Source organism: Danaus plexippus (genome assembly GCF_018135715.1).
Source record: "Danaus plexippus chromosome 16 unlocalized genomic scaffold, MEX_DaPlex mxdp_31, whole genome shotgun sequence".
In the NCBI taxonomy this organism is placed as follows: Eukaryota; Metazoa; Arthropoda; class Insecta; order Lepidoptera; family Nymphalidae; genus Danaus; species Danaus plexippus.
In genome coordinates this window covers 816866-840051 of record NW_026869852.1, presented here as the reverse complement: position 1 = coordinate 840051, position 23186 = coordinate 816866, and the positions used below count along the sequence as shown (strand labels likewise).

General features: G+C 31.8%; 4 protein-coding genes across 6 annotated transcripts; 3 read left to right on the top strand and 1 right to left on the bottom strand.

Moving 5' to 3' along the window:
- The first annotated feature begins 5601 nt into the window (after positions 1 to 5601).
- LOC116771879 (uncharacterized) lies at positions 5602 to 6225 on the top strand. The gene is made up of 2 exons (XM_032663872.2): positions 5602 to 5689; positions 5761 to 6225. Exon 2 carries the CDS (start codon positions 5769 to 5771, stop codon positions 6159 to 6161), a length of 393 nt encoding a protein of 130 aa, XP_032519763.2. The 5' UTR covers positions 5602 to 5689; positions 5761 to 5768; the 3' UTR covers positions 6162 to 6225.
- A 2905-nt stretch (positions 6226 to 9130) lies between these two features.
- Positions 9131 to 10025, bottom strand: LOC133320314 (uncharacterized). The gene is made up of 2 exons (XM_061528306.1): positions 9954 to 10025; positions 9131 to 9879 (listed from the first exon to the last, which is right to left on the bottom strand). Exon 2 carries the CDS (start codon positions 9872 to 9874, stop codon positions 9329 to 9331), a length of 546 nt encoding a protein of 181 aa, XP_061384290.1. The 5' UTR covers positions 9875 to 9879; positions 9954 to 10025; the 3' UTR covers positions 9131 to 9328.
- An 8592-nt stretch (positions 10026 to 18617) lies between these two features.
- LOC133320311 (uncharacterized) lies at positions 18618 to 19550 on the top strand. Its single transcript, XM_061528301.1, has 2 exons — positions 18618 to 18750; positions 18832 to 19550. Exon 2 carries the CDS (start codon positions 18838 to 18840, stop codon positions 19462 to 19464), a length of 627 nt encoding a protein of 208 aa, XP_061384285.1. The 5' UTR covers positions 18618 to 18750; positions 18832 to 18837; the 3' UTR covers positions 19465 to 19550.
- A 2684-nt stretch (positions 19551 to 22234) lies between these two features.
- On the top strand, positions 22235 to 23004 carry LOC133320312 (uncharacterized). Of its 3 annotated transcripts, none has more exons than XM_061528302.1 (2): positions 22235 to 22282; positions 22364 to 23004. In XM_061528302.1, the coding sequence occupies exon 2, from the start codon at positions 22370 to 22372 to the stop codon at positions 22916 to 22918; it is 549 nt and encodes a 182-aa protein (XP_061384286.1). In that variant the 5' UTR covers positions 22235 to 22282; positions 22364 to 22369; the 3' UTR covers positions 22919 to 23004. The 3 variants fall into 3 exon arrangements, with proteins under 3 accessions (XP_061384286.1, XP_061384287.1, XP_061384288.1); XM_061528303.1 differs by having other exon boundaries at positions 22235 to 22286; positions 22368 to 23004; XM_061528304.1 differs by having other exon boundaries at positions 22253 to 22282; positions 22368 to 23004.
- The last annotated feature ends 182 nt before the right edge of the window (positions 23005 to 23186 follow it).

Below are 23186 nucleotides of genomic sequence, written 5' to 3'. Positions count from 1 at the left end.
ATTTGAATTGTTGAGATTAATCTCTGCGGAAATCGATTTGCCTTTATATGAACTGATTTTATAACTTTTTTCTCTTTGTTACTGCTACTAGATAATTCTCGACTATCATTCTACCCGTTGGAAGAAGACAAGTGGTTTAATAGGAAAATTATTACAGTTAAGTGTTATTCGTAATCCCTTTCCAATGTTAAAGAGTTCACGTTTAGAATAAAACTAATTTTATTCTAATACTATTTTAGTAGCCTCTTAAAAAAATACAGTAACTAATAGCCAATCTTAAAAATCTTGTTATAACTTAAAACCCTTTGTCAAAACATCACATAAATATGATACTTATCATAAAAATAAAATAATCTTATGATATCATTATTCGTGTTATCTACTTTGAATTTACAAGCGATTACCATATAATTCCATCTGTAATACAGAATTTGCTAGACTTCGGTACAAAATTTTACGATGGTAAAGGACAATAGATAATATATCTACTAAATGTGAAATATTTTAGAAAGGGTTTGGCAGCTGACCTAAGAGGGCGAGTGAGGTGGGCGATATACACTGTTCCTCATTTAATAATTTTCCCCCATATTTTCAAGTATCAAAAACATATGAATAATACGATATCAGATAGTTAAAAACACTTTATAGTTACAATCATGTATCAGATAATTCTAGAAGTATCTAAATAATAATAATAAATAAGGTTACTTAATATATTACAGTATACCAACTAGTCATAATATTACGAAGTCCTAAACAGAATACAGATAGTTTATGGGTATAACAGTGAGATTAAAAATTATAAAAAGACGCGTACCTACTAATATCCGAAAACATTAGTTTCTTTCATATTAAGTTTAAACATTTGGTCTGTTTATATGTTATTATATGTAAATATGTTTTAGTCTCATATTTTATGTATTTGGATCATGCCATAAATAAAAGCAAAAAATGGATAAAATCTACTTGCTCGTATTTTAATATTCCATATTCCAATGAATTGAAATTAAATTCAAATAGTTTTTGAAAATATTTTAAGTAAGATTATCTTAGAAAACTTTTTGAATACCAATACAAGACTTTGAATAGTGTAGTGCTTAGAAAATAAGATTACAAAGGTAGAGGTTATCTTGAACTAGCGATTAGAATAATAATGGACTGACGTATGAGAAATACATACTGATCATACCAGGATAAACTATTTTTATACTGCATACTATATAACTATACCAATCCATACTATATAACTATACTATACTGTAATTCTTGACAGGTCTAATGTTTTAAATATTCGTTTCACAATTACATAATGCTCGGATGTATGTAAATATTTCTTAACGATCGAGAGAACCTTCGTTTTTAAACGAAATTGTTCTTTTATTCCCACATTATAAAGTGAAAATTTAAGGAGACATGGACAAACCAAAATATGTATGGAGAGATAAATGAATTGAATAACAATTACTGCAATGATGCAAAACAGCAGAATATTCAGCACAAGTTTGCAACATCACAATGGTTAGGCATTTATAAAAAAATATCATTTATAATTCTTTTCACGTTATAGTATTAAAATGGAATATAGAATGAAAAACGGCAAATTCTTTATATGCAGTGTTAAAAATAACCCATACCATACTTCGGGTCAAGATTAAAGTAATCTGTAAGTTCGGCGACTTTTTCTGTAATAGGTATACAAAAAACGTTTATCTACCAATCACTCGGAACTCAAAATCCAGTTGATTTAGTTTATTTTTGAATTGTTTTCCAACTTTTCTTTTCGGATGCAGGATTTTAAAATGAATTTTGTTATAATAAGTTTCAAACTCAAATTTAGATATAGAATAGATTTTGCTTAAGTTTCTAATATAGTAGCCTATAGTTCATTTCAATAGAATTTGACAATCTTTTAAACAAAGTAATTGACCAGGATTACTCCGTTCTTACGTACAATTGAATGTCAGTCTTGAACCCACCACTGTTTTTAACAATCTTTTCATCATTAAACAAATTTTTATATAGGTATGTTTATTTTATAAAATTATTTTGAACATGAAAATTTATTGCAATTGTCAAATTGATACGATCATCTTTTTTTTAAATACGGCCTTCATCCGTGCAAAGACTTGCACAGTATATTCTGCCAGTGACTTGTAGAATGGAGGAGACGCGATACGATCATCTTTTACTCATCAAAGTCTATAACTCTTTGAAAAGTGAGTGTTGTACATGATACATATATAATTAACTAGTTTTTGACCGCGACTTCGTCTGTGTTACTTACAAAATTAGAAATGTAAAGCTGACTGGGAGAACTCTGTTCCTCCTTAAAAGCAGTATATAAGAAGATATTGCATTTTATCAATTTATTAATTTTTTTCGATCGCATGAAAAATATTTTAAATCCTTTTCCTAGTTTTAAGCTATCTATCCACCTATAACCCGTAAAGCCGTTCTTGAGCTATAAATAGTGTACTCATAACTAACATGACCAACATGACTCTTACATATATAACTAGGAGCCAACCCCGGCTTTGCACGGACTCTTTAGAAAAAATATAAAATAGCCTATTTAATTTTGAGAATTATTTAACTTATATTATGATGACTTTTCTGTAGACCTATATAAGATACACAATTCCACCATATATTATTATGTTATATCTCAAAGACCTTATGCAGCGTTTTTGTTAAATCTCTCAGACGGCTCATGTTTTCCCGACATCTTCAACAAATATTGTTAATGTACACTCAAGTAAAACTCAACAAGTCATATACTAAAACTCTACTCGAGAATCACGCTATCGAGTGGTGATAACTGTTTGATAATCGGTGCAGTAATTTTTCCGTTTATCGCAAACAGAGAGACAGAGAGACGCGACGAGGGACTTTGTTTTATAATTTGAATTTTAACCAACTCACAAATATTAAAAAGATCTCATTATAACAAACACTATAGTGTATTCAACAGGTTGTGACGTAAACCAGCTAAAACTGAGAAGTAAAATTGCATTTTTTTCTGGTTTTAGCACTCGAAACTAAACATTTTTTAGATGGTTAGTGAGCTCGTGATTGACTTTAATGGCATGGTCTTTGGGAATGTTGGTTTCCCGAGGAACCGTAAACTCTATTAACACAACGCGCTTTAAAATTCGCGAATAGGTACAGAAATATGTCTGGTCTAGACGTGGACGCATACATATCCTCTGGGCTTTTATATTGTTTCTCTTACGTATTCTACACGTATATATAAATACTTAACAAAATATGAATAAATGAAAGTCATTTTTTAAATGAATTTTAATATAATAAATAAGATTAAAGCGTCTTAAAGAGTACCCACATTACTAGTGGCATAGACAAGTCTCTGTCAATATCAGCGGATCACTTATGTTTACAAGATTGTTAAATTCTATTGAAATGAACTATAGGTGTTTTGAGCCCTATTTGGTTATCTACTGGTCCATATAAATACTTGAATGCAATAATAATGACAATGACGCAAACTGTCACTACACATATTCTGTCAGACTAATAAAATCAAATATTGTTCCATCCCTTTTTGCCAATATTGCATCATACTAATATGTCTCAACATTCTAATAGAGTTGTCTAGTGTGTTACTCACTGTCCCTTTTATACTTGATTATTTATTCTACATTATTTATTATTTGTTTCAAAACTTACGTCAAACTTAAGGTCACATTCGTAGCTTTGATTAAAATCTAACATATATTTATATATTTAATGCATTAAAAGTCACATTATGTGTAACAATGTATTACCCACTAAAACCACTGCGAAAGCCATCGGCCGCTTTGTTGGTACACCCCGGATTTGGCAGCGACAGGGCACACCAGCGACTGGCCGGTCCTGACAACAATGTATTACCCAATACCCACCTTGCTATCATATCGTTACGCATCGGAGTGTTCATAATCTCCTGGCGGGTGGAACTGTCGATGGTCCTTTCGAGTACAGTCAACGGTCGTCGTTTAATTTACGGTCACTTCAGTCGTTGACAGCCGCTTCTTTGATGGCACTTTGGACTTTTCCCCCTGTTTCTGAAAGTATGATAAATTGATATAAGCCAAGCGTAAAGTGTTATAGAGACTTTATCATATTTTCGTTCACTTTTTCTTGATATAATGTTCATAATTTTTAATTACTTTTAACATCTTATTTTAACATCTTTTTCAAATGGAAGTGTCTGATTTGACTCAGCCCTTCTTCGGGGATATTTTGATCAAAATAAAGTAATGTTTTGTCATATTTATTTGGAATTTTATTATAATAGTTTAAGATTTTTTGTCTTTAGTGACATAATCTTAACGCGGTTGTATTATGTAGTATTGCATTTTGCTATAATATTAATCAACAATGTTTCAAAGAATTTCGTTATACCTACTTGTATTTTTTTCTTCAGATTTATTTTTACGTTCTAATACCTTTTTGTTCACTATAAATCTTTCTTTCTAAATCTTTTCATTATCTTTTAATTACACTCAAGATCTCTGACTGTGACTTCCTGATTCACGGAACTGTTTCAAACGGTAATTTTTTAAGTTCCACAATTCACGACTTTTATTATAAGTTCTTTGTTTATGGGCTTTGTGATTTATTTGATATAACCAAGTAACTTAAGGATAATAATTATGTAGGTACATAGTTAAATAGTTGTAGATGTTCTATTATATGAATGTTTACAAATGTTATCGCATTATTAAACTTTCACTGTTTCGTTCAATTTAATATCAAATGCCCTAAACGCCTGGTTAATTTCTTGGAGAAGATTCTTTTGTAATAAAGTCTTGAAGGTCAAAAAGGAAATGTCGTTTTTCTAATGATCATTGGCAATATACTTTTATGGGCTTACAATAAAGAAGTGCAATTATAATTATAATCTTATATAAATAAACTGACCTTGCAAAATGTATTATTACATAAAGTATAATTGATTTCAATATAAAAGAATACATGTGTTATATAAATAGCAGATTTTTTTCTTTGACCTTCCTATAAAAATGTATAGTTTTGCATTTTATTCCTATTTGAATGTGCAATGAATATTTTTTTTTATCAAAAATAATAAATATTTCGATATTTTCCTCTTTATCTTAATAGCATTAAAGCCACCAGCAATAAGAATGCACCAATAAATAATATCTTTGCCTGATTGGTTGTAGAACATTATTATATTGAATATTTTTGGATGCATCTAGCAAGTGTAATATCTATTACAACGTTTAGTTAATAAAAATATATTAATATTATTTTAGCATCACGCAATATTTATTTCATATATCTTGCTTTTAAATTTAAAGCAAACATTAATATTATAGAACGTTATTTTTTACATTTTTTTTTAGTCGAATATAATGTAATCAATATTTTAAGGTTTAAACAGAATAGTATAAATAGAACTATTCAGACAATAATTATTTTCCAAATAAGCCCGTAAAAAAAATATAAGCACAAAAATATATTTGAATGACGTACGTATCTTTCATGCTGTACTCCTTATTTTTAATTTATGATGCACTTATGCACTATATCAAGAAAGTTCCATTGTAATAAAAATTAAATAATACTGATTAGATTTAAAGATTGTTATTGTAAAATGTGATATGAATTTTAGTATAAAAAGCACACAAAAGTCTAGCTGAACATCATTGATCGCAGAACAAACGTAAGTGTTTACTGTTTTTTTTTTACCAAACCTTATTTACTTGATACGATATATTATGTATTTATTGACAGATTTAAAAATGAAGTTCCTCGTCGTGTTCTTTGCTGTTGTCGCTGTGGCTGTGGCCAACAAACCAGAGGTCGATTCTCCCATCGACGTAGGCCCCGTCATCATAGATGAAGACTCTCCCATCGACGTAGGCCCCGTCATCATAGATGAAGACTCTCCCATCGACGTAGGCCCCGTCATCATAGATGAATATCCTCCCATCGATGTTGGTCCTGTTATCATTGATGAAAAACCCGTACCTAGCTCCCCTCTCGTCCAAATTATTATCAACGTCAAATCCGCCCCAAGTCCAGTAAGACCCCCATTTAACCCTGATGATATCAGGCCTGAAGATGTCATCAATGTGGACCCCGTTATCATCGAACCTGACAATGCTCAAGTTCTCCCTGACCAACTTAACTAAATTATTATAAATTATTCAACGTTGACCATCAGTTAATGCCTGCAATAAATAAAGAGTGAATATATTTTTAATATTTTATTTAATAATGTTACAAAAATACGTTATGAGCTCTGACTTTCCAAAATATTTGAAGAGGCATACAATCATAGTTTGTAGTAGAAGAAATCATAACATAAGCGGAAACACTATCTACGCCTGCTTATATTTTTTATAAGTTGGAATAATTTGCTAGTACACTTTTGTACAAGTGACACTTTAAGGAACCTCAACTGTAACTAAATTAATACAGTGAATTTTGGAGAACAACACTTGAAAATCTAAAAAAAAATATACATAAATAGTAAACTACTGAATTTAGTTCTATTCGGACTCAAAATATAGCGGAAATATTTTAAAAATAAACTGCAAAAAAGGCATACTTTATATGGGTGTATACGTTTCAACACCCAGAAAAAGAAACAATTTCCCCAAGAAATTTCAATGGAAAGCCTATGTATTCAATAAAATGAAATTAAAGGAATCACAACGGAAAGGAAGCTCTGGCTATTAAAATGCCACTTGAATGAACTAGAGTAATTTAACAGATAATTTTTTTTAATGTATTATATTCGAAAATTTTTAAATAAACACGACAGTTAAGTTAATCATGAAAGTAATAAATTTTAAAGTCTCTATATTTCCGCGTAACGCGACGTAATTATTGACAAAAGGCAACTTCTTTAAGGGGGTTTAAATAAAACAATACATAACCACGTAACAAATTTGGTAAAATCTTGAAACTAATTAAGAGTACTTTGCTTTGTGAAAAGTTTTGTGTTCAGTTGACCGTCACTGCAGATGTCATACATTGGAGTAAGGTCATATTCAACATGCTTGTCGTCTGGTTACAAGAGTCTTCGTCAATGTCTCACGGTTACATGCGTAAGTGATTCTGTGGCTCTTCATTAAGACTATGAGGAAAAGAGACAACATGTGCCGTCTGTATTTCCTCACTAAGTCTTATGGCTAAATCTGATGGTATATTGTCTCATACGGTAATGGATAAAGCTGCACTTGTTCTATTAGAACAAGGAGTATCCTTGTTATTCTTATCTTGTTGTGTCAAGAAGAAAGCACTTTGGACAGTGTACGCAGGAATTATAAAATTAAATTCCTCAAACGACTTTTTACCATCAGACGCCCAGATGAATGGCAAGTCTCCGTCCTATCTTTGTAATTTTTCCTCACAACTGAACAAAGCAAAGGCTTCCTCCTCCCTTATGCGTCTAGCAACGAATCCAAACAAGCTTGCAAGGTGCAGATTTTTTTCCTTTCAAATTGTCCTTTGAATTTTGGGTGTCTTCAAGTCTACAGCGAATAGGCTGCGAAAGTGCGTTTACCACCTACAGCTTTATTTCCACCTACCAACAGGTGGAATGAGAGTAAAACACTATCTAGTCTCTATGACAAAAGGTTACTGTTACTTTTTTGTTGACATTTCAGCCAGTCAGACTGGTGAATCACAGATTGGCCATAGTGCTGTTATAAAATTTATATAGCTTTTACCGTATCGAAATTTTTTTTTACATCTTGGACACACTTTGACTGTTTCTTTATCGTGTTTGTCTAGTTTATAATATTCTACGTTGTAGCGACATTAAAACCGATGAATCGTACGATAAAGACAGACATCACTCGGTCAACATTGACATGTCATTCTTGTCGAGTGTAGAGGTCGTGGGTAATGAAAGATTTTTTGTATCTTAAAAAGACCGACAACGTATTTTAATACCCGTTTTAAATACCAGATGTCTATAGCCACCGGTGATCACTTTTAATGAAAAAGACAAATAGAAACATTTGCTGCGTAATTAAACGGAGGGTTTCATGAAAAAGTTCTTGTATTTAGTAATCATACAGTCATAAAATTTATTTTGTACTTTGTTTTGTTTTCAATTTTTTTTCATATTACAATAATATTCTTTGTCCTTTATACTATTTAATAATTTTTACAGCATAGCCTCGTGTGGGTAGTTATGCATTCTGTCTCGACTCGGATGGCGGGCCGTACCACGCTGGCACACATCTGGAAGCCTCTACAAATCCATCTTGCATTGGATTCGCGATCGGATAGCCATAGTGGAAGGCCGCAGGCTGGGCGAAAGCGTTACCGCAGCCTCCCCCACCTGGCGACTGGCGAGGAGGAATTACGCTGGTGTTTTAGTGGATAGCCTGGGCGCTTTATACCTTGGAGTCCCACATAACCGCAGCTGCCCTCCCCGGGCTGAGTGGTATGCGAAAAGCATATTTTCAGCATCATAAAAAAAGGTATGCATTCTGTGTCTCATTAACGTGCACTAATTACATTTCTAAAGCCATTAAAGACAGATTAATAGACCTTGAAAAAAGTGCGTTTAATTTTCAAAGGAAAGATGGCAGGTAAACATTACATATCTAGAAAAATATTAATTTACTTTATCACGAATGTTAATTGGGAAATATTAGGAAAAATTAAAAAACCGAATGAACTAAAGGACAAATAATATGACTAACTGAAAAATCCTGTGACTAAATATATGCACATCGACTGAAACCACTTTGTCCATACTCGTATGCTTTAATAAGCTATGTAACATACTTATATATGTGTGTGTTTTATTCATTGTTTTAGATGACTGATTCTTATAAGCCTAACTCTTCCTCCTTCATAAACATTTCTCTTCATTTGAAATTAATTTATCAATTAGAATAAGTTATAAATGATTTAAAAGAATTGCCATAGAGCGGGAGCCTCATTATCAGCAATTTAATTATTCATAAGATATTATTATACTTTTATTGGTGTTTAACTTTCTTAAGATACGATAGACTCGAAGGTCTCTCAAGCAAGGTTTCCTATGTAGCGAAAGATAAATGTACCTTTCCAGTAAGTGTCGGTTAAAGTACATTTCCTTTATTTATATGATTATTTAAAAAAAATAAAAAAAATATATATTTCAATTATATTTATTTTAGTTAATATTTTAATATATACATAAACTTAATATATTTAATATCACCTAAGAGAAAAGTCTATTTATCGGGTTGGTGATTGGTGCTTAGAAGACAGAATCATCATTGATGGGCGTCGAGTCTTCTATTACAAAGGGATTGTTTTTTGTTCTTTGGTTATTTCGTTTTTATAATATTTAGTTTAGGGCTTCTGGGAGGACTGCTGCGGGGTTGGGGTCAACAGGAACAACAATAACTTGCTCAGGAACAACAGGCTCTTCTATGATTTCGGGCTCGTCGACGATGATTACGGGCTGGTCAGGAATGTGAGCATCACTCTCGTCATCGATGACGGGGCCTGGCTGAGGTTTGTTAGCGTTAGAGTTGACGTTGATGATGATCTGGACCAGAGGGGAAACTGAAGGAGAGGGTCCTACTGAAGAATCGTCAATGATGACGGGTCCGACATCGATGGGTGAGTCTTCGTCAATGATGACGGGTCCGACGTCGATGGGCGAGTCTTCGTCAATGATGACGGGTCCGACGTCGATGGGCGAGTCTTCGTCAATGATGACGGGTCCGACGTCGATGGGCGAGTCTTCGTCAATAATAACGGGTCCAACATCGATGGGGCTACCATTTTCATCAACGATGGGTTCGGGCCCGGCAGGTCCGGGAACGATCAAGCGAGATGGGCTGGCCGTAGCCAGAGCGACGAGAGCAGCGATCAACAGGAATTTCATATTGCCTATATATAAGAAATTATTAAATAATCGAAAAAATATTAAAAAAAAATATCCTCAGAACAATATCAATAGTTACCTTAATTGTGTTCTACCAACAAATCTATAATAGACTTAAATTTTTTTTTGCTTTATATACAGACAATTGTCTTATCTGATGTAGTTTTTGATATTGTAGCCAATAAGTCGTAGTGTTTTGTTATCTTTAAAGAATATAATCCAACGTCTATTTGCAAAAACGGAAAGGATTTTGCTAATCTAATGTTCGTTGTTTTTATTCGTAGAGTTTTAATAACTATTTTTATTTAAAATAATTAAGTTCCATTTTGAATAATAGGTTTAAGTAACATCTGGTCTATGAATTCAAAGGTTATGCCTATTTATGACCGTTGCTTAAAGTTCGTGCTATTAAAAGACAGTAAGTGACGTGAGAACGTAACAAAAACGTTAATTTGCTTACCCCAAGTAAGCGTAGTCCCTACATACCGAGAGTTAATATTAATTTTCATGTATAAATATGAATACTTTTGGTGATTTTGATGAGTTTGATGGATTCATATTATTAAGTGTTAACGTAGGTTATTGTATAACAAACGGTTCGTATGTTTTAACAGTCAAACTTGTGCTAAGCATTGTATATTTCTTTGTGTATCGGTAATATACATTCAAAATATTTGCATTGAATTAAAAACTTTGCTCGAATTTGCATTGACATGAATAAGTTTTTCATATTTTCTTATTTATATTATTCAGGTTATATAAGTTATCTAGTTTTTGAACGATTGTAAACGTACAATCTATTAATAGATAATATTTTACAACACACAATTTAGGTATTTTAATTTATGACGGTAATATTTATTTATTTCGGTATAACAGAAGTTTGTCGTTTGTTGTAAAATTTATAATCATAATAATAATATTTTATTGATATATTTAAAATCTATAACGTACTGATATATCGTGTTTAAAGGTCAGATAAATTTTGCTGAAAACACATCGTAACTTATTTCACAACTATTCATCATTTTATTTAAATTAAATTAATATTTTTCGGATATACTACGTGATCACGGTTGCTGAAAAGTAACCGAAACGTCGGGAGAATGTAGTCTTAACCAAAAATAAAGCAAGCGTAATATATCCGAAAAATATTAGTTTCATTTAAATGAATAAAACTCGCGGAAGCCTTAGATCTCATTATTCATCATTTAAGTAGACGGAATTATTTGATAAATTGTTTGTTTATAGCAGAAATTACAAATTGTTTTTACTGTCATCACGAACTAAATAGTTCGCTTTATGTATAGACCTTGGAGTTAACGTATTTTTATAAATAGATTTTTATTTTTATAAGTCACTAAAATTATATCTTTGGGAATAACATTAACAAGGTATCTTAATAACAACGAATTGTCCATAAGTTTTGTTTTACACTGTTAATTTCTTAGAATTTTCATTCATTATAAAGTGAATAATTAATTATTTCAAGTAAAGATTTTTTTATTATCAAAAAGAAATTATATTTCAAAGAGTCTTAAGCATAATATAAGTAAATTACACATGTAAAGTACATTTTATACAAAAGGTAAATTCGTAGTATAATGAGTGATATAATATTCAATTGACCTTTTACCCCTAGCTTAATTTAATGAGTGCACGAATTTTGTTCGTATTAATAAGAGACAATAAATCGCATCTGTTTTGTAGATGTTATTTGCATCCAATAGATTTTTAAGTAATCGTTCGTTATGTTTGTGTTATCATTCAAGGATCATACGTAATAATAATATCCCGCAACATTAAACTAAACACCGAACAATATATTATTCCAAATACCCGAGAAATTCAATCAAATAAATTATACTTAAGCCTTGCACTAAAAACATCTGTTCAATAATAACCTCCATTACAATATGTTGTCTATGAGACGTAGTTTTTTTTTCTTAGTTTAGTTTTTTAATTTTGTTGTTACTAGGAATAAATTTTTTTTTTTGATGACAAGCAAGCAAGCAACCTTTTGGTTTTAATAAAAAAATCCTTTTTATTTATATATATATATATATATATATATATATATATATATATATATGTATATATATATATCAGATTTATTACAAATTCATTATTTTAAAGAGAGGACGCCAGCCTAGCTGACGTCACTAATTCAGTTTGAAAGTTTCGTTTGAAAGTTCGTTGAAAGTTTCGTTTCAGTACGTTCCAGATATTTCAAAATGAAACTTCAATTCTTCTAAATGTTCTTGTATTTCTCGAAGGTTCTTCATAATCACATTCTTTATGATCCGCACTCGCTGAACTCTGCAGTCCGCTGTCGTGCGTCCAGACGTCATATTTATACCAGAATTCAAACATGGTTCTATTCTTCTTTTAAACAGTCTTTGATTTCGTTTTACTTTTAACAATAGTAACGACGACCAATAAGTTGTTATAATAAATGATAACAGCCTTGAGTTATTTTCATGTTGCATCCGTCATTGAAGCTGATAGCGCCGATATATAGTTATTAATATAAATCTGCGCAATAGCATAAGGGATAGTTGTTTGTTTTATTTTATTTTAGAGTAAGAATTTTATTTTAGAGGCTAGATGTGGTATGTCAATTTCATGGAGTTAGTCATCTTTTTAACAACAGTATTTGTCATAAAGATCGTTATATGATTTGTTCTAAAGAATAGTAAATCTTAACTCCTATTGTGGTTTGTAATATGTGAAGATTAGTTATTTCGTAAGTTTTAGATAAACGATAACTTAAATTATAACCAACTTGTAATCAATGATAATTTAAAAATTAAAATTTGTAATCAATGTAAATTAAATAATTACTAAAACTTATCCAATGATTTATGATTATTTGAATGACTAAGATTATTCGTAGTAACTTAATAACTAAAATAAAAAGAGTATGTAAATGTTTTAATATCATAAATAATATTCGGTAATTTTAATCGTGGAGACACAGTAGTAGTACTTATCTAATTACAAGTGTAAGTTAAAGTCTGAAATAAAGTAGTCCAAGTGAGTGTCAGTGCTTTATTTATAAAATGAATAACCCGACTGTCCAAAATAGTGATACTGGCGCCCGGCGGCAGTCCTGCTGACACCAAAGTTCTTAAAAATCAAATTGGACATCCTCGTTCTACATATATTATTATGATAATATTATCGTTAAATCCTTTATTCTGTCTAAACAAATATTCTTTCAAATTACAAAATAAATGCCTACAGCCATAAAAGACTTATCTTTCATTCAAGCCAAGACAAAGGTAAATGGAATTCACAGGCTTAACAGCTTTTAGAATTAATGGTCTGAAGTATTTTAGGAAAAATTCGGATTCGGATTCGGATTAGGAGAGAACAGCTAACTTAGCAAGTTTTTCAAGGGCCGATGATCTACATTGTGTTGTAATGTAAATATTGTTGTACGTAATAGTGCTTTCACAGAATGAATTGTTTTAACAATAACCAGAAGCGAGAGTCCTTATTATGTTAATTTTAAACTTAACTTTAAATAATTTTGATGCGACCGTATTCAACTCGGATTATGTTTCTGATAAAAAAAAATATTTATAATCAAATCACAATGTCTTTAGAAGGTAAGATTTTTTTTACATGTTGTGAAAACCGAGGAGATATCGAAATAAGGCTTTTTCTGTCTTGATTTTTACTAAACAGGTACTAGCATTCACACTGGTAATAAGCAGATAACGCAAAGAATACAGAAATATTCCCCAAAAAGTTATCTTTGCATAAGTATTGGAGTAAATTAGTAAATCTTGGCTTCCTGTAAAATAAACTAAACATGGGTCCATTAATAAAAAAGAAATTTTAGACATAATTCTGTTATAATGATGATAAAAATTAATATCGTTAATTCCATTTTCATACTCCTCCTCCTCCTTCCTCCGATTGAAATTTAATATTTCTCCAGCAACACGAAAATTCTAACTTGAAAAAAACAATACCGTATATATATATTTTTATTTAAATATTGATATTTTACAGGTCTTATCTGTGAAAAAAGTTATTTGACGAAATAAATCTTATTTTAAATGTTATAGATTGATTATAACCTCGAACTTTTTATAAATTTAATTCAAAATGATTGCCTTTGTTATATATATTTATTACTAAAGAAGTGTAAAAATATATGACAACTATATGTTTCTGTATATTTCTCACATTTTTTTTATTTTTTTTCAACAAATTTGTAACCGTAACGCTTAAATAGTGGATGTTTATATAAAGACAGAATTGAAACGTTAGACAAACTGACCACTACATCAGTTATCACCACAGATCAATGCTCAAAACACATCTTGCAGTCTTGCATTGTTATGGAGATTTTATGTACCTATTTTCAACATGTAAATGAAATTTTAAAAAAGTTGTATTACACATATAAGCTACTATTGATAGCAAAATACAAAATAGGCAAAACAAGGAAAGTGAGTCAACACTTCGCCTCGCCTGTACGTTACGCACTTGTTTGCATCATTAAATAATATACGAAAGGTTTTTTGTTTGTAATAATGGTAAGATTTTTAATTTTTTTTTTTTTATTAAAACTATTCATACCCCTTATGAGGTGTAGGATCCAACTTGGATCCTACAACTCCTTAGGATCCAAACTTGGATTACTTATAGTAAGATATTACTATACTAAGGCATCATAAAGTAACCGCAGATAAGAACTGAGTTACGTATTTTGCCTATGCATTTAATGTATGAACGTAAAAAATATATAGATTGAGGAATATAAATGATCTATTTATGTTATTGTTACAACCAAAAAAATTATAAAAATTTAATACAATAAAAATTTTACAAAATCAAAAGTGTTCCCGTTTTCACTAAATTCGTCGTGTTAATTGCAAATAATTCGTCACACTGGAATCCATTTTCAGATAATAGAAATGGAAATATTCGGGCGATCGCTTATTATAAATGTTTATCGGATATAAAATTTTCAATAAGAAAAAAAAACTTATATTGTTTTTGTATAAAACGAAAAAAAAATCTAATTTAAAGGATACGTTTGTTTCATCCACTTAAGTTTATCCGTCCTTTCGGTATGCTTTGTCCAAGTTTGCATAATTAAGTGGCAAGTATGCCAGTGAATGACACATAGGAATCCTTTCGTCTGTAGCGTGAAGATTCAAACATGTGCTAAGTAAACAGTAAACCTTTCGCATCCTTGAAATTTGCTTTCTATTTGACTTTGAAAACTATATGGATAAGTGTAATTATAATATTGATTAACTTCGCTTGTTTTCGCTTGATTTATTGCGAGCGTTTGTTTTGACGTAAGCTTTTGTTATTGTAACATTAGTACGATACTTGTGTAAAATACGTTTGATTTCTGTGAAAGTGACGCTGTTCAATTTCAACAAATTTAGTTCGCTTATTCATCTTACCTTCTGTTTACGTCTACCTATTGATATTGAAAACTTCTATTCTTAAACATATCCCTATTTTAACTTTAAAAAGTTATAGAAATAAAACAATGTAAAATGTTATGTTAACACGTCTCTAAAATGCTATCTTTGTAACTGTTTATTAGAATCTAAATATTAGATTATTTTGTTTTTGATAATATTTACAAAAAAATTGATATTTTTTTTGTACCAGTACGTAACCGGGATCAAGTAGTGATTATTTAATGATATAAACTTAATGTAGGAATTTCTGTTTGAAAATATACGAGTAACTTCACCAGCCATTGCTGGCAGACTATTTGTAATAAAATACAAAGGTATATGACATTGATAAAACAATTCAACGTCTATGAATTTGGTTCAAATTTATTTATGTAGTAGAGAGGCCTTGGAATGACAAAGATATAAATTATTATTAAAATAGAAAATGTACACGTAGAATGAAAAATTCATACACATGCACAGAATTCGAATGTGGAACTTCCAGAATATAGCGTTTCAATGGTTTACGCAGTTTAGCTATCGTGCCATACCGCGATGTATAAGGAATTTTATTTAATAATGCTATTATTTTATCTGTTATATATAGTAACAGAATCAAACAGAATGGAAAAATGCATGAGAATTGAGACGTGGACGTCAATTATCTAAAGTTTTGAGTATCTAAAATATTATCGTAATAAAAAAATAACGATATAAATATTTAGAACAAAAAAACATTTCATCAAAAAATTAAGAAGTACCAACTTAAAAATAAATAACATTTTTGTATCTGTCCTGTCTAAATATTGATGCCAAGTTGGAATGACTTTTGTGAACTTCCCAACTTATCACATTCAAAAATCTATATAAATGATTATAAACAATATTAAAATTTATTATTTTATTTACTTATTATTATATTATAAGAGGAAAATTTATAAATGTTTTACAAAAGTATATTCGCTAGTTTTTTTTTTTGTTTTAATTAGATAGATATAACATTTCATTTAACTAAACGAGGACAGCATCATAAGAAATCAAATTAAATAAGAAAGAGCCAACAACTGGGGCTTTTTTTTTCAAATATTAAAACAAAAAACAAAATAGGTGTAAATTTTGAAACCTGCTAATATATATGTTTTATATTATTAACTCTGCTTTAGCAGTATGTCTTCTAGCGTTATTTCTGGTAACATTTGTTAAAACTTATTTGAAAAACCTAATAATTTGTCATCATTTAAGTAGTAAATGTAAATACGATGATAATATTTATGACCCGTCTTTTCATTACCGGTATTTACCGTCCAGATAGTAGACGTATTGATCCTAAGATTATGATAGTGAAAATGAAATCGTCGTAATGATTATGAAATTATAATAACATTGGTGACTATTGTACAATAAATCCCACACAAAACAACTGCATATAGTTCTATTCTAAATGATTAGGTTACGAAGATTTTATTTCAGAACAAAGAACTATAAATAATCCATGGGTTTATTCCATTTACTTACATATTCTTATTTTTGATATAAATCTATATTTAATACAAGATAACCGAGGTTTATTAAAATATGTGTTTATTTGTTATGATATTCATTAACAACAATACCTAACATATGACTGAAACGTATAATTTTTATATTTTAAACTTTAATAGGTAGCGTAATCAATGGTTATCTATTCAAAGGGCACGGTTTGATAATGTTCATTCTTCTTTATTTTGCCGTTGTTAATGATAAAGTATATATACAGGTATGAGGTATATTAATGCAATTTATAAAAATTATATGTATTGGGTACATACTACAAATAATAACGATGTAATGCTCTTAATAAGCGTATATTTTGCAGAGAAATTATTTGAAAAAAGAAAGAGTGTATGCCTTTTTTTTGGTTTTTTTAACAATTAATCCTATTGTGTAAGACAGAAATGACATGTTAATTGAAACTTTCATTACACTGTGAGATTCTAAATCAAACTCTTTCATCGGAAACGTAAAATTATGATAAATATAAGTCATTGATAGTCAATAAATAAATAGGAGAAAGCAGATCCGTTTAGGTCGATTCCTTGTGAAGACAATTACTGAAAGCAGTACCGAAACTTTGGTTAGAATCTAAAATGTTATTTAACATGTTAGAGCAAAGTATTGTTTATCTGCAAGTTTTTGGGACCAATTTAACGGAACATGAACAGGCAGAATACGTATACGGCCGGCTAATTTATGTATTATCTAAATTGCTAGTCCCAGTTGCTCATACACACGTAACTGCGTGAAATGTCATTATCTAATAACAATGTTATCAGGATATATAAGGTAATTTATGACGTTCTATTGTTTTCTATGTAATATTTAACCACGAATTTTAGTGTCTTAGTTGATTGCTAATTTTCACGGTTAAAATAGGTACCTAAAGTTTCATCGATGTATTCGGTATGCAAGTCTTTAACAGAAAATTAACTTATATAATAACATCTTTTACAGTATAATTGTTGATTGATTTCTTTAAAAATAAATCGAATATTGAATTTTATATAAAAAGTATTTGTTTTTATAAAAACTTACATGAAATAGCTTACCGTTATATATAAGATAATGGCAGTTTAGTTTTTTCGAATACCTAATAACCTCATGCCATTTGCCATGTTAAGCAATGTTTGACTTGGTATATCCATACTTTTTCTTGACATACAAATTTAATAACACAAATACTATTATTGTAATATTATTTATAAAGTACTGTTTGGTATTTTTAAAGATAAATACAGAGGATAGAAGGATTAGAAGAGAGCGACATAGACATTCTTTTTAGTCGCAACCGAATTTTTTTTTCTTAATTTTTTTTTATATAACGACATCGTTACCTAATGTTTGATATATGTATCTCATTTTAATTGAATAAGGGACTAATAAGTAACATAAATGAAGAAAAAAAGGTCAATACTCTTGTGATACTAGTGGTTTGAAAATATTTCAGTCAACAAATTCATTGAGATCACTTCTGTTGTTGCAGTCACATTTACCGTCAAGGAAATAGTCCGTGTTGGGCCTAAGTTTTAAAACAAGGAGGCCTATATTTGTGCAAAAAATAATATCAGTAGATTCCTTCAACAATTACTTATTATTTATTCACGAATTATTCTGGTGACCTAATAATTCGAAGATAATATAACTAAGATTTAATGAGAGTAATATTTAAAACAACCTTTAAGATTAAAATTCTTTTGTATGGCCGTCTGAATATCATCACTTTATAGATTTTAACTAGCTTTAAACAGCAATAAAACGAATTAATTTGATTTATATACATCTAATAAATAAAGATAGTTCGTCTGTATCTCAAGATTAATGTAAATATAAAGATAATAAAATAATATAAAAACCCTACAACATAGTCTCTAGTAGTCACTTGTAACTAGTGAGAGAAATCAAGTAAGTTGGACATGTTTAATACGCTGATTCGATTTTTATAAAATATTATATTTGTATTAATTTATTGAATGTTTTATTTAGATAGAAATGAAATTCTTCATTGTGTTCGCTGTCTGTGTCGCCGCGGCGTCAGCCCGCTTCATCGTCCCCGACGTGGCTGCTGCAGAAGCCGCTGAGATCAAGGATATCATTGCGGCTATCCAACATCCCAGCACCGACCCTGCTACAGCTGCCGCACTTCAACAGTTGCTTGACAGTCTCCTCAACAACCAAGAATCCCCCATCGACGTCGGACCCGTCATCATTGACGAAGACTCGCCCATCGACGTCGGACCCGTCATTATCGACGAAGACTCGCCCATCGACGTCGGACCAGTCATTATTGACGAAGATTCGCCCATCGATGTCGGACCCGTCATCATTGACGAAGACTCTCCCATCGACGTCGGACCAGTCATCATTGACGATTCTTCCGTAGGACCCTCTCCCTCAGTTTCTCCTCTGGTCCAGATCATCATCAACGTCAACTCTAACGCTAACAAACCTCAGCCAGGCCCCGTCATCGATGACGAGAGTGATGCTCACATTCCTGACCAGCCCGTTATCATCGTCGACGAGCCCGAAATCATAGAAGAGCCCGTTGTTCCTGAGCAAGTTATTGTTGTTCCTGTTGACCCCAACCCCGCCGCAGTCCTCCCAGAAACCCTTAACTAAAAATATTTTAAGGACCGAATATAACAAAACCCAAATGTATTAATTATATAATAAATTTATATGATCATAGATCTACTTTACTTTAACTTGTCTTTTAATTTCTTTAAGAAAACATTCACAGGATTTTTTTAACACGCCATAGTAAAAAATGCTTATGAAAAGGGTCACCCGGAAATTGACACATTAATAATGATGTAACACAATTCTTATTCTTTTTAAATAATGTAGTTTGTATTATATTTATAAATTTGTCTTTATTTACTTTATGGAACATAAGTATAAGGGAACATTTTAATCCAAGATGCCGTGACATGAACACAAACATTCGTTTATTTGTCTACAAACATTTAAATACACTAGAAAACTTTTACATATATGAAAATCGACGACAATATGCGATCATCGAAATATTTCCTATATTCGTCCTAGTTAAAATTGTCCATACTCATATGGTAGCAGTACGCTTTAGAGGGTCTTTACTTGAGCAAAAAAAAAATGATTTACAAAATGATGAAAAACCTTAGGTGCTTGTCAATAAGAGACGTTAGCATACTTAATGCGGAAGAAAAAACTTTTTGGAAATATCATTGAAGTTTTTTCTGGAAAGAACAAAAAATAATTACATTGAATTATTCATAGTACAGTACCAATTGATCTCATCAATATTTTAAACGGAAGAGGATAAGGTGGAAACAGATTATTCAGTTAAAGTGCGATTAACTTTCAGTTATCGGCCCAAATGTTATTTGCAAAAGATTTTGAAAAAAACAAAAAGAATAAGTCCAATAACTACTTTAAATCACTTGTGAATATAACGTACAGTTTTTGTGAATTAACTATGTAGCAATATAAAAGTCTAAATTGTATCAAGATGTTATTTGACATAAAAATGCACTTTATGTATTTAATTTTACATAATCTATAGGCCGTTATTGATGTCGCTGATTGTAATCGAAACCAAATAGTAAATTAAATTAGATGCTACCTTATTGGTATGTTGTTCTCCAGACCCTATCTCATCAGAGCAGACAAAAGATCGTGGCTCCTACCAGTTGCGGTATAATTTTAAAGATCACGTTTTAAAACACTTTATGATAACAGACAACTAAAGACGAAAGTTACACAGTATGCTTTTTGTATATAGTATACTGTATACTGTGCCGAAAACGTCACATTTTTATAAACTTTTAAATGCAAACAGACTCGTTCTAATCTCTGACACCCATGGAAGTAAGTTCACAGTTATAAGATCATTATATGATATTAATTCCTAAACTATATTCAATCATTTGCTATGACAACAATCCAAAAAACTTCGATACTTTAAACAGTACAATTATATATAATATAGATACATAAAATTATCTTCAATGGGCAAAATCTCGATGATAATACTTGAAGGAAAACTTTGTGTATTAAGACGAGAGACGATTAGTGATATAATAATGAGATCATAAATCTCAATTTAATTTGGACTCAACTATGAGACGCGCCTGGAACACGCGCCGCCGCCTTGAAGCCTGCAGCTATTTTCAGACGATACGATGCCCCGAATCTGCCGTCCACAGACCGAGCTCTACGGTGGCGTGAATTCGGCCACCCTTCGGCGCTCAAAGCGTATTCTGCGGGAGGGGAGATATAAGGCAGCATCCCTCTCCCTTTCCGCCACCTCCTTTGCGAACATCACAACCTCGCAAAAGGTGACGACGGCACACCACCCTTACTCGCTCCCTACCATAGCACACACTACAGCCGGAAGCGCGAGATTTCCTGCATCACCTACGGCCGCGACCAAGTCACGGCGCTGCTCGGCCCAAGCTGGGCACTCCGCCAACGTATGCAGCGCCGTATCGTTGCGGCCGTCACCACAATGGTGGCACTGGGACGTCTGCTCCCGGCCTATGCGACAAAGGTACTTCCCGAAACACCCGTGTTCGGTAAGTACCTGCGTTGGCATGAAGCTAAGGGCGCCGTGGCTTTTATTGAGCCTCTCCTGTAGAACGGCCCTTACCGCCGCTACAGCGGCGTAGCTGCCGTGGGTTGCGTCTAAGCGCGTCTGCCACTCCGCCACTAGGACCTGGCGGAGCTCCACCCTCTGTGCTTCAATCTTTCGAGGCATCAGGCGTTCGCATCGCCCGACCGCCTCCACGTAGATCGACGATTAGGTACTCATTTCTTATCATACTTTAGGTGTAGACATTGTCACTTTTACTATAATGTGGACAAAAAACTGTAGGCTATTTGGTAAAACCTTTCCTATAAATTAAATTTAAGAGAACTAAAACAGTTTAACAAAAAAAAAAATGCGTGGATGTTGTTTATTGTATTAACTTTTTCCCGCTCGGAGTAAGACTGAAACCTCATAATGCAGCTTGTTTTATTACCTTTTCATGGCACGACACCTTTAGCAAGAAAACACATATTTGAGATGGAAGGAACTCATTAAGTTTATTTTTTGTTGTCGATACTAATAATTTAGTTATTTGAAAAAATATCCCCTAAGCATATTTTTAATTTTTTTAACAATTATTTCCCCCGACCTTTTCAACCTTCTCAGTATAGTCTCTGCAATTCTTTCAAAGAGCACCCATTGCAAACACTCTCCTAACGAAACTATCTAAAACCTCATACTTAGTCGACGAGACAAAAAGCTATTAAAACAAAAGAAATAAACTAATAATTTGATTTATATACATCTAATAAACAAAGATAGTTCGTCTGTATCTCAAGATTAATGTAAATATGGAGATAATAAAATAATATAAAAACCCTACAACATAGTCTCTGGTAGTCACTTGTAACTAGTGAGAGAAATCAAGTAAGTTGGACATGTTTAATACACTGATTCGATTTTTATAAAATATTATATTTGTGTTAATTTATTGAATGTTTTATTTAGATAGAAATGAAATTCTTCATTGTGTTCGCTGTCTGTGTCGCCGCGGCGTCAGCCCGCTTCATCGTCCCCGACGTGGCTGCTGCAGAAGCCGCTGAGATCAAGGATATCATTGCGGCTATCCAACATCCCAGCACCGACCCTGCTACAGCTGCCGCACTTCAACAGTTGCTTGACAGTCTCCTCAACAACCAAGAATCCCCGATCGACGTCGGACCCGTCATCATTGACGAAGACTCGCCCATCGACGTCGGACCCGTCATCATTGACGAAGACTCGCCCATCGACGTCGGACCCGTCATCATTGACGATTCTTCCGTAGGACCCTCTCCCTCAGTTTCCCCTCTGGTCCAGATCATCATCAACGTCAACTCTAACGCTAACAAACCTCAGCCAGGCCCCGTCATCGATGACGAGAGTGATGCTCACATTCCTGACCAGCCCGTTATCATCGTCGACGAACCCGAAATCATAGAAGAGCCCGTTGTTCCTGAGCAAGTTATTGTGGTTCCTGTTGACCCCAACCCCGCAGCAGTCCTCCCAGAAACCCTTAACTAAAAATATTTTACGGACCGAATATAACAAAACCAAAATGTATTATTTATATAATAAATTTATATGATCATAGATCTACTTTACTTTAACTTGTCTATTAATTTCTTTAAGAAAACATTCACAGGATTTTTTTAATACGCCATAGTGAAAAAATGCTTATGAAAAGGGTCACCCGGAAATTGACACATTAATAATGATGTAACACAATTCTTATTCTTTTTAAATAATGTAGTTTGTATTATATTTATTAATTTGTTTTCATTCATTTAAA

What these genes read in the sequence shown, in the direction of transcription:
- LOC116771879 (XM_032663872.2), top strand. Translation starts at nt 5,769, where the DNA reads ATGAAGTTCCTCGTCGTGTTCTTTGCTGTTGTCGCTGTGGCTGTGGCC.
- LOC133320311 (XM_061528301.1), top strand. Translation starts at nt 18,838, where the DNA reads ATGAAATTCTTCATTGTGTTCGCTGTCTGTGTCGCCGCGGCGTCAGCC.
- LOC133320312 (XM_061528302.1), top strand. Translation starts at nt 22,370, where the DNA reads ATGAAATTCTTCATTGTGTTCGCTGTCTGTGTCGCCGCGGCGTCAGCC.
- LOC133320314 (XM_061528306.1), bottom strand. Translation starts at nt 9,874, where the DNA reads ATGAAATTCCTGTTGATCGCTGCTCTCGTCGCTCTGGCTACGGCCAGC.